Source organism: Orycteropus afer, unplaced genomic scaffold (assembly GCF_000298275.1).
Source record: "Orycteropus afer afer isolate SDZICR_OR568_19922 unplaced genomic scaffold, OryAfe1.0 scaffold00138, whole genome shotgun sequence".
Taxonomy (NCBI): Eukaryota; Metazoa; Chordata; class Mammalia; order Tubulidentata; family Orycteropodidae; genus Orycteropus; species Orycteropus afer.
The window spans coordinates 6232765-6251343 of NW_006921725.1; the positions used below are offsets into that span (position 1 = coordinate 6232765).

At 36.5% G+C, this 18579-nt stretch overlaps 1 protein-coding gene across 1 annotated transcript in view; it reads right to left on the bottom strand.

Annotated features, from left to right (window-relative positions):
• DIAPH3 (diaphanous related formin 3) overlaps window positions 1-18579 on the bottom strand; it is a 923535-nt gene that overhangs the window by 304741 nt on the left and 600215 nt on the right. The window contains exon 23 of the mRNA XM_042781617.1: window positions 10214-10334. Within this exon, the coding sequence (XP_042637551.1) occupies window positions 10214-10334 (121 nt within the window). The remainder of the gene's footprint in view (window positions 1-10213; window positions 10335-18579) is intronic.

Genomic DNA, 18579 nt, shown 5'->3' on the forward strand with positions numbered 1-18579 from the left:
GCCCAACCTTCCTTCCGAGGAGTGGCTGGTGGGTTTGAACCGCCAGCTGTCTGGTTAGCAGGCAAGTGTCTTAGCCACTATGCTACCAGAGCTCCCCCTATCTCTAATAGTTAACCATTATTTTTAAGCAGGTCTATAATGTACAGTGTGAAATTTTAAATTCAATTTCTAATTCAGCAAGATTATCAGAAGACTCAAATATTTTAGTATTTAATATTTCCTTATATTGCATTCAAAGAAATTTTCTTCCAAATTGCCTATCTATACAATCTCAGATCATAAACTGTGATTTAAACTTGTTATAGCTGGGTAGTTGCAACCGATATTGTATGATATTGACTTTAACAATGTAGTCATTGAATAAAATAGCTCAATTGGACAATTTGTTGTCAATTCCTAGCTTCTATACTTGATAGCAAGGAGCTCTGGTGGCACAGTAGTTAAAGCAATTGGCTGGTAACCAAATGTTCAGTGGTTCAAACCCACCAGATGTTCCATAGGAGAAAGCTGAGACAGTCTGCTTCCAAAAAGAGTCACAGCCTTGGAAACCCTATTGGGCAGTTCTACCCTGTTTTATAGAGTCACTATGAGCTGAGTCAAATAGACGGCAGGGCGTACACTTGATAGCAGTATGTCCATGGGCAGCTTCGTTCATTGCTTTGTGCATTAATTGCCTCATTTGTAAAGAGAGAATAATAACATCACATAACTAGTAGGGCTGTAGAGGACTAAATGAATTAAAATATGCTTTTAGTAAGTACATAAAATACTTGGTATTATTATTACTCCCTGTGATGGTTATGTTTGTATGTCAACTTGGCTAGGCCTGGTTAAGTGGCTGGGCAGCTGGATGTAGTATTCCCCATAATGAGACTGGTAATCAACTCCATGGTGGAATCTACCTGGGAGCAGCCTTTGGGTATGTGGTCTGCTTCCTGTATATAAGGAGAAGCTTTGAGAATGGTCTCTAGCCTATGGCACGCTTGGACCCTGCATGTAGTCGTATTGTTGCTCACAAGCCTGCCATACTCTGTCGACCTTGGGACTTAAATGGACTTAAGTTAATGGCCTGCCGTGTGGTTTTGTAACATCGGGACTGTGCCTTTTTACTTGTCAACCTTGGGGCTTTTCAGCCTCAGCAGCTAGCAGCTGTCTGAGTGAAGAAACACCTCTAGCTCCAGTGGGCAGGGAGCAGGAGGCGGAGCTGGACCCCAAGGTTGAGGGGCTTCCACCCAGCCCCTAGAGCCTGGCACTGTGAACTTGGACATAAAGCCTCCAAATTGTAAGAATAAACTCCTATTTGTTAAGGCCACCCCATTTGTGGTATATTCTTGTCAGAGTGGCACTAGGTAACCAGAACACTCCCTTATTCATTTTAAGCTTTACTTAGATTCTAAAATCAAATAAATTGTTCTTAAATATTTTTAAGAATTAAACCAAAACCTTCTTATGTTATGTAAGTAAATGAATGTTTCCACTTTCATCTTGGAAAATTGTATGTAATTTCTTCCATGCTTTATTTGATTTAAAATTATTACACACACACAGATACACACATACACTTGAATGCACAGAAATGCCCTTCTCTCCCTTGTTAGTTGCCATTAAATCAATTCTAACTCATGGTGACCCCATGTGTGAAGAGTAGAAATACTCCATAAGGTTTTCAAGGCTGGGACTTTTCAGAAGCATATGAACAAGACCTGCCTTTTGAGGTACCTCTGGGTGGGTTCCAACTGCCAACCTTTCAGCTAGCACCTAACCGCTTGTACCACCCAGGAACTCCTTTACAGCATATTAAAGATCAAACTGAGACTGAGAAGATTAGTTTAACTTTTTCATGACCATTGATACATGTAAATACCAGCTACATTTTCCATCTCTGGGGTTTATTGGTATGCTTTTGTGCCATTTATAACCATGCTGGTGTCGGGGCAGGGACTTGTGTAAGTACATAAAATGGAAGGAAGTGTGTCAGCCCGTACTGCTGTGGTAAGGGGTAATTGTATGAGGTTGTGCAATCCAGAAGTAAGATTTTGTGAAACAATTGTCTCTTTGGGCATCTGTACAGTGAGATAAGGCTTGTAAGTATGTTTGCTGTTTCCTTTGTGTTACTGGGCAGGTACAGTTTTCGGCATTAGGTAATATTAAAGTGAAAAGTTATATTCAGGCAAAATACAGTATACGCACACGTCCTTCTTGCATTTCATGACCACAGGAGCACCCAAGTACCACTTACACATTCACAGCTCAGGCTCCTGAATAATTATGTATAGCCAGTGCAGAATGACTTTATGTGTTTCCCCATGCTTCAATAGTTTCACTCAGGAAAAAAAAAAAAAAAAAAGGACAAAACAATTTTTTTCTCTGTGTTATTCTCTCTATCTTACTTTCAGGGCCCACTGGCACATCTGTGTACCACGTAATATTTATAAAAATCCATCATACATAACAAAAGATTACCGATACTCAATGATTCAGCATACATTCCACGAGTGAAAAAAAAAAAATGACACTGGAAAACAATTAGAAACACAAAATAATTTGATCATGAAAGGGTTATAGTTAATATGACAGTCACAAGGCATTAGAAAACCTTTTCTAAACAAATCACTGAATTTCTTTTTTGTGCAATGTTGATTTTTGTTCCAGTTGATATAGAGTTATTACACTACATTTTGAAGAGATGACTCTTGTAGAGAGCATCAAAATTATATATTTCTTTTATTTAAACTGGACATTTGAAGCAATGGAACATACAGAATTAAATTTACTGATTTCATTTTATTAGCCTTGGCTGATATAAAAGTGCTTCAGAAACCCAATGGGAGTTGCCATAAGTCAGAATTGACTCGATGGCAGTGAATTTGGTTTTTTTGGTTTAATACAAAAGTACAAGTAGATATTACTAAAATTTAGAGGGACGGGAAAGGCCTACAACAAAAGGAGTAATTGGATTCAAGCCAAAAGAAAGAATCCAAAAATGGAATGTTTTTATCTAAAGAGAACAATCTTATACACTATCTAAAAGTATTGTTCCTTTGGTCATAGCTTTCCCCTGTGGAGGATGAAATGAGAAAACTGATCTAGGTCCTTCCTTTTGAGGAGAAAGAGAGTTAAAGAACAAAGAAGAGAGAGGAAGCACTGCTTCCAATTAGACAGTGAACAAAGGGCATTAGCAATCATAGAATTCTAATAGAACTCAGCCTTGCCACAAGGAACTAAGGCATCTCTATCAGTAACAGCTTACATGAACCCATGTCTATAGTCAGTCAACAGATTTCATATTACTTTTTTATGACTTGTTGCTTTCTATTATGCTCTGCTTGGTGATGTATATAGTATTGTAGAAGGAAGAGTGGGCTAGAAGACGAGATAGGGATTGTAATTCAACAGTTTTTTTTTTTTTTTTTTATGACCTTAAGAAAACCCATACAACTTTCTGTGGCTATTATTAATACAAAAAGCAAAATGCTTTCTCTTTCTAAAATCTAGATCATAAAAGTGCTAGTGATCAATGTATTTATATGAAATCATTTTTCAATCTTCAATGAATAACAGAAGATTTTACATAGTCAGCTCACAAAGTATTTACATAGTCAGCTCACAAAATTTAACACATGACAGGTTTCCATATACTTCACTTTGTAGAATATCTATATTCTTTTTCAAAAAATCACATTTGAAATGCCTTCAGAAACTAACATTAAATGGAATACATCATGCTTCATTTGTACTGTAAAATAGGCATTTTACAGTAATTTACCTAATAAGTTCAGAAATCACTCTTGGTTTACAAATTTGTTTACCTACTCAATCTATGAACTGTCACTTAAAGTGATAGAGGTTATATCCACATGAATTATTTCTATTTCCTCAATCCTGTTTAAAAGAGAACTTGTTTCTACCATTGCTCACCCAAACCTATCATTCAAGGCTTTTTTTCCTTCACGAAGCCTTCTCTAATCTCTACAGCAAAGAGTGAACATTTGTTCCACTGACATAGCATTTGTAGGCCATTGTTCTAATCTGGAAATTCATCAAGCATATTCTTATTCCCAATCTATAGTGAAATTGTGATTTATCCCCTTCTAATTCCAAGAAGCTCTGTTGGTGCAGTGGTTAAGTGTTTGGCTGCAATCAAAGGTTGGTGGTTCCAACCCATTGACCTCTCCACAGGAGAAAGATTACAGCCTTGGAAACCTATAGCACAGTTCTGTGTCCTATAGGGTTGCTATGAGTTGAAATCAACTTGATGGCAATGGATTTTGGGTTTAATTCTCTAAGAGTGCTTTTTTTCTTTCACATTTCACATTTGACTGATAGTCAATTCCCTTGATGTTGTGCTCCACCTTCCTAACTGTTTTTACATCTAATCATTTGTAACTACACCGGTGCAATTGATTTATTCTTAAATTTTGGTGGGAAGCATATTTAACCTAACACCAGGAATAACCCCTTTCTCAACAATCCATTTGGTAAAAAATTAAGATAAAGTTGTAAATATTACCAATAACATTGTTTCAGATTTGCAGATAAGAATCAAAAGCATCAGAGATACACCTGTGCATATTTAATGGAAATATTATGATTTTCTTAAAAGATATAGAAAAGATGAGCAAGAGTGAGAATCATGGGAATAATACGCTCTTGTCCTAATAGCAAGAGCTTTTAAGTTAATTTTCTTATCACTGTTATCCCTAAAATGATGTACTCCCTAAGAAAATAAAATGGATATTTGCATAACTGGTTAGCCACAAAAATGATGAATCTGTGATTGAACTGAAACAATTTTGGAAACAGCGAAATTAATCCTTCGGAGTTTAAAATGATTGTCTGATAGGATGGAATAACTGGTTGTGTGAATGAGGCACTCTACATCTGTACTGAAGGGCTGCTCTCTCGTTAAGTCATCACTGGATGATGATCCACTTAGAAGCAGCAGCAGCAGCATCATCATCATCCAAAAGAAAAAGCAAAAGTAGCTGTTCTTGATACAGTGACTCTGTGTTTTACTTCCACATTCTTTTGATACTTCTTGTGTCATGCAATATTTTGTCCACAGACTCCTTCAATTCTAGAATTCAAGGCTTGAGTTTTTCTTCATTTCTTCCAGCTTGAGAAAATTCAGGTATGATACACTCAGGGTCATAGTTTAGCTCACATGGACTTGTTTTAATTTTCTTCAACCTCATCTTGAACTTGCATATGCAGAATTAATGGTCTGTTCTACAGCTGGCCTCTGACCTTGCTCTAAGGATATTAAGCTTGTCCATTGTCTCTTTCCACAGATGTAGTTGATATGATCCCTGTGCATTCTACATGGTGAGGTCCACATGTATAGTTCTCTATTTGTGCTGTTAAAAAAAAGGAAGTCATTGGTCTTGCAAAATTTTAATCATGTAATCTCCAACGTCATTTCTGTCACAAGACTGTATTTTCCAGTTACTGATCCTTCCTCCATTTCCAACTTTTTCATTCATTAGTAATTAATGCATCTTCATTGGATGTTTGATCAATTTCACACTGCAAAAGTTGGTAAAAATCTTCGACTTCTTCTTCTTTGGCTTTAGTGGTTGGTGTATAATTTTGAGTAATAATTCTATTAACTAGTCTTTCTTGTAGGCATTTGGATATTGTCTTATCACTGACATTGTTATTCTTCACGATAGAACTTGAAATGTTCTTTTTGATGATGAATGTGATATCATTCCTCTTCAATTTGCCATTCCTGGCATAACAGACCATATGGTTGTCTGATTCAAAATGGCCAGTATCAGTCCATTTCAGCTCACTAATCCTAGGATATCAGTCTTTATGTATTACTTTTCATTTTTGATGAGTTCCAAATTCCTAGATTCATATTTCGTACTTCCCCATTCAGATTATGAATGGATACGTTACTGTGAACATTACTTTGAGGAGGTAGCTTTTCCTCAATTGTCTTCTGAGGGTCCAACCTGAGAAGCTCATCTTACAGCAGTATTATCAGGCAATATGTTCTGCTGGTATTCATAAGGTTTTCTTTGGTCAATTGTTTCAGAAGCAGATTGCCAGGTCCTATTTCCTAGCCTCCAGACAAAGACAAACTAAATCAAGCTCACTGCCACCGAGTCAAATCAGACTCATAGCGACCCCCACTGGGTTTCCAAGGTCGTAAATCTTTATGGAAGTAGATTGCCTCATCTTCCTTCTGTGAAGCAGCTGGTGGGTTTGAACCAGTACTGTGCCACCAGAGCTCCTTAAGACAGACTAGGAAGGAGGAATATCTACTTTGGATCTTCTTATGTACACAGGATCCATTCATCCTGCATTTATACATCCCTTCATTCAGTAAGTGTTCACTGAATCCTACTGTAATCCAGACACTCTTCTAGGCACTAAGGGAAACAGTAGAGAACAAGACAGGCATAATCCTTGCTTTAATGAACAACACCTTCTTGACTGTGGAGACAGATAATACAGAAGTAAATGAGATTTTTATATAGTGATAAATATAATACAGAAAATAAAATTTTGTGAGGTTATATAGAGTGAGGGAAGTGAGGCTGGATAATTAGAGAAGTCCTGGTTAACAAGTTGACATTCACAAAAACAACTAAGACAAAGTACAAAAGTCAGGTAAGTGTGTATTAAGTTGTATAGCATTCTCTGTAAGTGTGATAAGACTTTAGATAAAGAAAAGTACATTACAAATTTGAATATGTGCAGAGGAAGAGGGACAGGACATTTTACCTGAGACTTAAAGTTTGTTGAGCAGGTTAAATGGGAAAATGTCAAGAGAGGAAGAACTGAAAGAGAAAGAAAGGAGAGAGTAAGAATATTAATTGAAGAGAAGAAAAATCTGCTATTACAAATCACCCAATTATCCAACTCTTCACCGTTACAACTAGGCCTATAAATGTTAATATTTCACCCATCTAGCCCTTCTATTTTACTTCCTAACCACAGCTCAATTAAAGAAAATGTGTTGAGTTGCCTTATCTGTAGTATGTTTTGTGTAGTGTGAAATATAGAATAAAATATAAGGTTTTTTCTCAAGAAATTTACTGGAATGGTTTCAACATCTACCAGGTAATTTGAGAAGTTCCAAGACATTGCTATAAAGCAGAAAAACAAAAACAGAAAGCCTGAAAATAAAGTGTGCTTGTTATGAAGAAATGTAAAGACTATAATATAGGAGAGTCAAGTAAGTAGCCATGTAAGTTGTGACAACTAAAAAAATACATAAATGTCTACCAAAACTACTTTTTCTAAGAAACTCAGGAGAGTGGAGTAGGAAAAGAAAATAAAAAGGCAAATGCTCATACAGGAGAATGTCAAGAGCAAAATTTCACGATATATTTGTTATTTTTCCTTAAAATAAGAAAAATCCTATAAATTTTAAGGATTAGAAGAAAGGAACAGGCACTAATCCTAGCACTCTCCTAATTTTCTCATCAGTAAGAAATTAATTAGTATGCCACATACAATAGTTTGCATGTAACAATATTAATGACCCTAACTCAAATTTGTGTTATGCATTTTTCAAGCATATATTACTGTGAAAGTATTACACTCTAATTACATTTGTACCAGATTCAACAATTGAAAAGTATCCTAATTATCAAGAAGTCAATGCATTATATATAAAATAATTCTGCATTCCTTTTAAAGGATTCACTCAACTCATATGTTTTTACATTATGAAGTGTACGCAATGAAAAAGTCTACACTAGAAATACAAAAATAAACTATACTATAATTGAATGCTATTATTGAAATTCTATATTATAAAACAATTATATCAATTATAATTTACAAACAATTCAATTATCATATTTGTTAATTGCTCACTAAATCATGTTTGCTTAAACCATATATGTAATTGTATAACTGCCTCCTTAAAAATTGAAATACACATATCCTTTCAGAATTGGTTGATGAACCAAATATTTAATATGTGCTTCCACTAACAAGCAATTAAACTTAAAATATAGACTAAGTTTGACTGTTAATAACCTAAACTTTAAACGTATTTTTATTCATTGTGCATTTTAGTTCCTAAATTCTTGCATTTTCTAAGATTTGGGAAGCTAACAATTTACCATTTTAATAAGATCTGTACAACTGCATTTAATATTCAAAATCTGACTTGTTGTCACTCCTAATCAAAGTAAACAAAGCTTTGCAATGAATGGATTTAATTACTTTGAAACTAGTATGTCTAACTAGGATGAAAAGCAAATGAGTGCAATCTAATCTCAGCAAAGAATATTTATGATTATAAGCTTTGTCAATAGCAAAGTGCACCAACTGTTCATATATCTGACTTCCAACAGATACATGAATGCTAATCAGTTCATTAGAGGCTTCTAGTTTGTGATATTTAGCGACAGGATGTAGTAGCTTTCTTGTCCATGGAGTATAATTGTACTCAGAATGAAAAATTGTTTCCAGCAAAGCATCATCCTTCCTGTTTCTGATTTCCTGCTGGTTGCTTTTTATGAGCTGCATACCTTTCAAGAAGCCGAAATCATTCAGCTTCTTGTGTCATATTAATACAAGAATGGATAAGTCCTGAGATTCTCTGCTGAGCAGGATTCTACAACCTTTACTCCTAGCTCAGGAATTTATTTTCAGTTGTCTGTTCCAGAACCCAGAGCTTCATAATTAGTATATTCACAGTGGATTACCAGAAGCTGTGTGCCAGCAAAACCTTTCCTAACATGCTTTCTGTCTATAGGGAATGATAACCGGTACTTCAGTTAACATTACTCAATGATTAAAATAATAAACTATCACTTATGAATATTTTAACATGATAAAATGATTGAAGGAAAAAATCATGAATGATGAAACTGATATAACTCTACAAAAACAGATTTATTTTAAAAAGGAATGATTTGTCAAAGGAAAAAGTGCTGTAAAAATATTTTTTGATGGATAAATACAGACTTCATCTTTAGTTTATTTTACCAAAAAAAAACAAAAACAAACAACTTCTCCCATATGTTTAAAATGGTCTAGCAATAAAGGCACTCTGCCTAATAAAGGAGGAAACGATGGGTAGGAAACATACTAAAGGCAACAAAGGCAACTGAAGGCAACAAACACATTAGCCTGAATTGATTGTTGCTGGAATGCATTTTTGGATATTTCCCAAAAGAGACAGTGAAGGAACTAAAATTGAACTAATTCACAATTAAGATAAAAGTGTATACAATAAAATCTATGATAAAGCAAGTAATAATCTTGATTCACCAAATCTCTAGGGAGAAGAGATAGAAGAAAAATAGTCATTTTATTTCAAGTACCTTGGTTTAAAATAAAATATTAGCAATGTGTATTTATAAGAGTTCATTTTAAAAGTGGGTTATGCTTTCATATAGAATTCAAAAGTCCATCTGGGATTTTCATAATGCATAGTAGTAATACTTTATTACAACACAAAAGATATCAGTCTCTAATTTCACAGAATGGTTTGCAAAGCAACTCAACATTAGTTTCAGGAAATAAGAATGTTTATTACTTCAGTAACTCGTTAGAGATTAAGCTACAAAGTTAGTGATAGCAAAGATAATTGAATACAAAGGAAACCTTAAATTAAACCAAAGGACATAGCCTCATGCTATTAAATAAAAATGAGTGTGTGTGTGTCTGTGTGTGTGTGTGTTTGATTTTGGGTCTGGAGAACACAACTACTGATAGCAGTGAACTCAATTTTGATTTCGGAACTATGCAGAATTTCTAAAGAAAATATTAAATTTTCTGAAACATGAGTTAATATCTAATATAAACTAACCTTCCAAATTAAGCTGACTAGGCACACCAGTTTATAAAGTTTTTGTCTGCTTCCTGAAACATTTTTAAATTACCTAAATCACAACATGACTTTAGAGCCAAACTTCCTCAATCAAATTCAGCTTTAATATTCTATTTGCCAACATTGTTAGAAGGAAATAAAGCATATGGAAAGAAAAGGGTGAGAGAATATATTATCCAAGTTGAAAAAAAGGAAAAAAGGTAACTCAATAGAAATACATTGTGTATTAGTCATGATACTTAAAAGACCTTGATAAATTTCCCTGCAATCAGGCAACGGGTTTATACCTTGTACAGTTTGGCACTACAGAATGATCTCTGGTTATGCAAATATACCTAACATGTTAAGTAAACTGTAATTCTAGTTGACTGATGACTTAAGTTATTTAGATATCAAAAGGATATGGACATCTTTGTCACAAACTTGTCATGTGAGTCCTCAGGAGGGGGAAAGGTTTCCAAATCCTTCTCAAGCTGTTGAAGCTGCCTTCCCATCTGCTTCAAATTCTTTTCCAGCATTTCTACAGGGACTAAAAGAGAGCATATTAAATGCCTTGAAAGGACAAAATTATAATATAGAAAAGGTAAAATACTTTAGAAACAAAACATTGATTTTAAAAAAAAAAACCTTCACAATAATAAAGAAAATTCACTATTTTTTTAAAAAAGATGAATTGCATTAAGTTTATTTTAAAACTTTTGATTTTTAATTTCTGGAATAAAGGAAAATCAGTAAGAGATCCTTTGAAACAGAAGAACTTAGGAAATGCTGATATGAATGACTACATCTAAGAAATGTTGTTGCTGTTGTTATGTGCCTTGGGTTTCCAAGGTAGTATCACTACGGAAATAGATTGCCCAACTTTTCTTCTGAGGAGTGACTGGTGGGTTTGAACCACCAGCCTTCTGGTTAGTAGTCAAGTGCCTTAGGCACTATGCTACCAGAGCTCCTCATTTAAGAAATAAGTTTTTTAAAAACGTATATTCCACAATAACTACAAATATTATAATATAACCAGTCTATTCAGATAAAGAAGCTAAGATTATGGTTTTATAATTAAATCCATTAAATAATATTTTTAACATTTTTCAAAAATCATGACCTTTCTTGAGAGAAGTATACAGGTATAGGGAAGATGAGGGAAAGTGCTTTCTAGTGTTCAAGCTAATCTACAATAGGAACAAAAAGGCATCAGAGGCTACCTGAGTGACATGTATAACAATGTTAAAAACAACCGTTTTGGAAACTTGCTTTAGGTTCAGACGGATCTTACTTAAAAAAAAAAAAAAAAAAAAAAAAAGTTCTCTTTCTTCCAGTCAATATGAATTATACAGAATGAGGCTTTTAAAATGCATAAAATAATTCTAGGTAATGTAGAAACATTTCTTAACTTGAATTTCCTGAGGAACTAACTAACTATGGATGCAAGTAAGTTTTCACTTACAAGGCTGGGAGCATACTTGGAGTCAACCAAAATGGCCTGCAAAAATGGGACTGAGTTTAAAAAGGAAAAAATTATATATGTATATATGTATGTATATGGTTTACAACTTTGGTTCAATAGAAAGGAACAGTAAGCAGGCATGGGAAATAATGTTGTGAAAGAACATGGAGTTTTTTGTTTTTTAATTATTTGTAGCTAAAAAAAATCCTTCATTTTAACAGATACTAACAGTAATTAATAAAATAACAACATATTTGGTGTAAAGAAAATTCAAAGCTACTTCTCAGACAAAATGGTTATTAAGTCCAATGACTGAACTTTTCAGAGAGCCACATATAATAGCTGTTGGTGTCTAAAGAGTGGTGGTAATTTAACCTTTGGCTCCCATTGCCACGAAGCCATTCTGAAGTTATACCTAGACATAGTTTCTCAGTACTTTTTGTTTCTAGTGTATTCTGTCTCTCTGTGACTTTTAAAATTGAGAAAATATCTCAGGTAATGAGTATATGAAATGTTTCCATCATGATAGCATTTAGTGTACTGGTTCAGTCTATTTAACTCATGTCCCCAATATCTGTATGCACTACACTGCTCATGGTAGTAACACATAATTTGTAGGTTAGGCTCTTTCATATTTATTTCTAATTGTCAGTTATCCATAACCAACACTTGACTAGGTCTATAGTATTTCATTTACTCTTCTCATTTCAAATGTGTGTGTGTGTTTGTGTGTGTGTGTGTTTCCCCTTCGTCCTCTTCTTTCAAAGTTCCCTGTCTGCATCAGAGATTACTTTTGCTCTTCTATTGTGGGGCAGTGAATTGCTTTCATATGGTCTTTCTAGTCACGCTTCTAATGCTCCAAAAATGATTGTCTGGAACACAATCATGTATGGGATTGGACAGATTACTATGCAAATTGAGAGACTTGAAGTCCTCTGAAAGGACTGGATGCAAACTGAGTATTTTAAGTTCACTGAGGGGATTGGTCAGCTTGTGGTCCTGGTTGGAGAGCCACCTTGAAATTGACAGAGAGTTTGGTTGGACAAGGGCAATACTGCAGAGGTCAAGGGGACCTCACTATGATTATGAAGTGTCTGGAGTGGAGCATTTCCTTCGGATCTGGGATCCCTGAGCTGAGAATCACTGACACCAAGAAGAAAGAGCTATAACACTGAAGATGTGAGATGGAGAGACATAGAGATGGTGAGCTTGCTGTCCATGGAGTGAGGTGGCCATAGTCAGCTTGCTGGCTTATGGATGAGGTGGCTGTGGTGGGCTTGCAAGCCCATGGAGTGAGAGTTGAACATCTTCAGGTAGGAGGCTTGCTGGTGGAGCTAAAGGAGCTATATAACACTTTCCCATCCCAACCCCAGAGGGTTGAATGTGCCTTTGCAGGGGGTGCCTCAGAGGATCCTATGTAGGTGCTCTCCCATGGTAGGATGGAACCAGATTCCTCTAGACAGAAGGCTTGCCAGTGGAGCTAAGAGAGCTGTAATATTTGCTTGTAGAGAGCAAAAGAGGCCTGAGTGTGCCCCAGCCAGTGGATGTACACCTCTCCCCTGTGTAGTGGGAGCTTGCATAGCACTGTCGCAAGAGAGGCCGATAGGCAATTGTACCTTGGCAGGAGCCAGCAGCAGAGGCTGTAGAAGGGTCTAGCAGCAGAGTGAGGGAGCCTGAGTGGCAGAGTAGAAGCCTCAGGTAGTATGATGGTAGCTGGAGGCAGGGTGATATGAACACTGTATCTGACCTGAAGCACAGCATGTCTTCCAAAAGACCCAAGAATAGACATGGGTAATCTGGGGAAAGGTAAGTGGTTCTCTGTTCAAGAATCTGCTGTTATTTCTTACTCCTTGCTCTCTATAAATAACAGTGATGATTTTCATTTTGCCAACACTACTCCGTAGTGCTACCGCCTTGGAAACCCAAGGAGGGGTCACTATGCGTCGGATCCAACTTGATGGCAGTGAGTTTGGTTATGGGTTTTTTATGTGTCTAGTGTGTCCAGCTTGATCATAGATGAACACAGCACCCACAGGATGGCTGATGCCAGGGGATGTATGTGTCTTACTCCTACAGTGTTATGGCCACCAGGAAGTATGAGGCACAGCCTGCCTGCATGTGCAATGCAGATAGGCTCATATGTACATGTATCTAGTCCATTCGATTTTTCCTCTAATGTCTCATTAGCATTTCTTTTATATTTCTCAAGAAATCTTACAAGTATTTTGGTCACTTTTATACTTCCTAAAACATTGAGACTCCTGATTAAATAAATAGAAGTTCAAAATCATTTAATTAGGTAAATGTATGCGCAGAAAAATTTATCATTCACACATCAAATTTATGTTGTGAATTAGGTTCAAAAAAGATAGTATATTAGTAATAAAATAATAGTAGCAGTAGTTGTTGTAATAATATTAGTCATCACCACCATAATAATAAAAAAAGCCACTGTCATTGAGTTGATTCTGACTCATAGTGACCCAAATTGGGTTCCCAGAGCTCCTTTAGTAATAATAGCAGCTAAAATTTACTGAGTGCTTATGGATATCAGGGAATCCCAGGGTGGCATAAATGGTTATGTGCTTTGCTCCTAATTGAAAGCCTGGTGGTTGGAATCCACTCAGAGGCTCCCTGGAAGAAAGGTCTAGTGATCTAATTCAGAAAAGTCACAGCTTTTGAAAACTCTATGGGGTACCATTCTACTCTAAAACACATGACGTCACCATGAGTTGGAATCAACTATAGTGGAACTGTTTTTTTGGTTTTGTTTTTTGGAGGGGGGTATGTGTGCCAAGTAATGTCTTAAGTGTTTTCCATGAAGTAACTCATTTAATTCTCACAAGAATATCATGAAGTCAGTATTGTTATTATCCTTGTTTTACAGATGAGGAAACTGGAGCAGCTTGGGTAAGTAAAGGTCGAACAACTAGGAAGTGATGTAGCCAGAGTGTGAACTAAGGTAGTTTCATTCCAGACTTTATTTTTCAATTGTACTGTTTTATAGAATTTATTCTTTTATTTTAAAGTCACTTCTTACCTGTCACTGACACCAGTTAAATCAATAAACCTGGTTTTCACATAAGGATTGGTTTCTTGTACATTCTTGCCTAGTGAAATCACAAGTAATCCACATACAACTGGACCAAGGGACATAATAAAGCATTCTGGATTGATGGATAGACACTTAGAAAGATATGTTACTACATGTATATTTTTAAATGATTATTTAAAGTAGTATTCCACCATTGAAGACAACCACATACTTAAAACACTGTCTTGGTCTACTAATCTAATATCATTATACATACACATAAAATTTGGGAAAGGTCCATAAAAGAGGAACTTTGAGGGACACCTGTTTGAAAATAAGCACCAGCAAGTGTTGGCAGAGATCACAGTCAGATAGAAATGTATGTCAGAGGTCAGAGGTCAGAGGTCAGAACTTCAGTCTCTGTGGAGAGGTATGAAAGAGACACGTTTTCGTCTCAAGGGTTGTCATTCTTAGAGCTGCTTACCAGCCTTGTCTGGCCTCAGAGAAGATCAGTTGCTTGTAAATAAAGATAGAATCATCCCCTCGCATGAGAGAAAGACTTACTACACTGGTAAAAGGCTGCTGAGCCCCTTCCATCTTTTTGGTAGCCCAGGTGTCTGTCTTTGGCATCTGAAGCAACTTCTCATTGACTTGATTTCCACATCAGTGAAATAGGAAAAATTCCACCTCCTATTTTACCTCACGGATATTTCAAAAAAGATTTAATGCTATGACAGAAGGTGAAGAATGTTTTAAAACTAGAATGTACTGTGTGATATATTATTCTTATATTTAGAACAAAAGGTAATCCTTAAAGACTAAACCGAAAACCAAACCAAACTCATTGTCGTCAAGTCAAATCTGACTCCCAGCGATCCCTCCTTGGGTTTCTGAGACTGTATAACTATGGAAGTAGATTGCACACCTTCTTTCCAAGGAGTGGCTGGTGAATTTGAACTGCCAGCCTTCTGGTTAGCAGTCAAATTCCTTGGAAGTAATAATATTAGAATCAAAGGAAAAGTAATCATCATCATCAGGCCAGGAACAGTATTGTGAACATCAGGCTAAGAAGAGTTGCTAATTTGAAGTGTAAAATATTGGCAATGTTTGAGGTATATCCAAACACATAAAGACCAAATTACAAAGAGTAAGCAAATGGTCTTATACAATAGTTCTTGTGGCTACTCCACTGGTAAAAATCCACTAAGTCATTTCTTATGCTTCATCAGAGGCCTCTGATTATATACATATCCCTAGACTACAGTTAAGTGGATTTAAGTGTAGTTGATCAATCTTTTATTGCTGGTTTTTACATAAGGTCCAAAGAACACTTAGAAGAAAAACCAAACCAAACTAGACTCACTGCCATTGAGTCAATCCTGACTCATGGTATTTGTTGTTTTTAGGCACCGCCAAGTTGTCTCCAACTCATAGCAACCTCAAGTACAAGAGAATGAAACACTGCCCGGTCCTTTGCCATTCTCACGATCCCTGGTACACCCGAGCCCATTGTTGTACCCACTGTGTCAATCCATCTCGTTGAGGGCCTTCTCCTGTTTTGCTGACCCTCCACTTTACCAAGCATGATATCCTCCTCCAGACAATGATCCCTTCTGACATGATCAAAACAGGTGAGACGAAGTTTGGCCATTCTTGCTTCCAAGAAGCATTCCAGCTGGACTTCGTCCAGGACAGATTTCTTAGTTCTTTTAGCAATCCATGGTGCTCCTCAGTATTCAGTGCCAACACCACAACTCAAAAGCATCAACTCTTCTTCGGTCTTCTTTATTCATTGTCCAATGCTCAAATACATATGAGGCAATTGAAAATACTTTGGCTTGAGTTAGGTGCACCTTAGTCTTCAAGGAGACATCGTTGTTGTTCAGCACTTGAAAGAGGTTTTCTGTAGCAGATTTGCCCAGTGCAATATGTCATCTGACGTCTTGACTTCTGCTTCCATTGGTGTTGATTGTAGAAACAGGTAATATGAAGTCTTTGACAACTTCAATGTTTTTTCCTTTTATTGTGATGCTGCTCATTGGTCCAGTTGTTAGGATTTTTGTTTTCTTTAAATTGAGGTGTAATCCCTACTCCAGACTGTACTATTCAATCTTCATCAGTAAGTACCTCAAGTCATCCTCACTTTCAGCAAGCAAAGTGGTGTTGTCTGCATATCACAGGTTGTTAATACGTCTTCCTCCAATCCTGATGCCATGTTCTTCTTCATATAGTCCAGCTTCTCAGATTATTTGTTCAGCACACAGATTGCATTAAGTGTTTAAAAGATACAACTCTGACACAATCACTTCCTGATTTTTAACCATGCAGTATTCCCTTATTCTGTTCAAAAGACAGCCTCCTGGTCTATGTACAGGTTCCTCATGAATACAATTAAGTGTTATAGAATTCTTGTTCTTCTCAATGTTATCCGTAATTTGTTATGATACACACAGTCAAATGCTTTTGCATAGTCTATAAAACACAAGTAAACATCTTCCTGGTATTCTTTGCTTTCAGCCAAAATCCATCTCACATCAGCTATGATATCACTCCTTCCAGGTCCTCTTCTGAATCCAGCTTGCATTTCTGGAAGTTCTCTGTCAATATACTGCTGCAACTGTTTTTGAATTATCTTAAGTAAGATTTTATCTGCGTGTGATATTAATGACATTGTTTGATAATTCCCGCAGTCTGTGAGATCACCTTTCTTTGGAATGGGTACAAATATGGATCTCTTCTAGTCAGTTGGTCAGGTAGCTGTCTTCCAAATCTCTTGGCGTAACCAAGTGAGTGCCTCCAATGGGTCATCCATTTGTTGAAACATCTCAACTCCTGGAGCCGTGTTTTTCGCCAATTCCTTCAGTGCAGCTTCAACTTCTTCCTTCAATAACATTGGTTCTTGATTACATGCCACCTCCTGAACTGGATGAACATTGACCAATTCGTTTTGGCATAGTGACTCTGTTCTTTACTTCTTTTGACATTTCCTGCATCATTCAATATATTGCCCATAGAATCTTTCAGTACTGCAACTTGAGACTTCAATTTTTTCCTCAATTCTTTCAGCTTGAGAAATGCCAAGCATGTTCTTCCCTTTTGGTTTTCTAACTCCAAGTCTTTGCAAGTTTCATATAGTAATTGGCTTTGTCTTCTCAAGCTGCCCTTTGAAATTTTCTATCCAGCTCTTTTGTCCTGTCATTTCTTCCATTTATTTTAGCTACTCTCCATTCAAAGTCAAGTTTCAGAGTCTTCTGACATCCATTTTGGTCTTTTCTTCATTTCTTGTATTTTAAATGACCTTTTGCTTTCTTCATGGATGATGTTCTTGATGTCATCCCACAATTCCTCTGGTTTTCAGTCACTTGTTTTTAATGCATCAAATCTATTCTTTAAATGGTCTCTTAATTCAGGAGGGTTCAAGGTCATATTCTGGCTTTTGTGGAGTTGTTTTAATTGTCTTAAACTTCAACTTGAACATGCATACGAGCAGTTGATGGTCTTTTCCACGATCAGCTCCTGGGCTTGTTTTGGTTGAAGATATTGAGCTTCTTCACCACCTCTTTTCTTTTTTTTAAATTTTATTTTATTGTGATTTGGATGAAGATTTACAGAGCAAATTCACTTTCCATACAGCAGTTCACATATACTTTGTTGAATGTCATTGACCACAGTTTACCAAAATGCAACAGCTCCCCTCCCAGTTCCTCCCCACAGTTACCTCTTCCCAGTGTCCCTCCCTCCATACACTCCTGCCCCCTGAGCTGTCTCCCTGTGCATAAGCAGCCTTTCTTTGTCCCATGATTGTTCTCTCCAAGGAGAGTATCTACTTGAGGTAAATGTTCAACTCATATGCCTGTATTTTGTTTGGCTGGAAACAGATGTTTCAACAAATGGATGTCCCATTGGAGGCACTCACTTGGTTATGCCAAGAGATTTGGAAGACAGCTACCTGGCCAACTGACAAGAACACATCCATATTTGTACCCATTCCAAAGAAAGGTAATCCCAAAGAATGCGGGAATTATCAAACAATATCGTTATTATCACACCCAAGTAAAACTGAACCCAGATGTGGGTTCAATTCCAGACCTGAAGGGCAGCTAGGGGCCATAGTCTCAGTTGTTCCACCAGGCTCTATCGGACCAGAAAACCTAGTCCCCACTTTTTCATTTTTTCTTCCAAATGATTTTGAGTTTTGTTTCACGTTGTTCTGCCTCCCTATCAAGGGTCTCCTACATAGATCCTCTTCCAAGTGGATGACAGTGGTAGCCAGGCACCATCTAGTTCTTCTGGTCT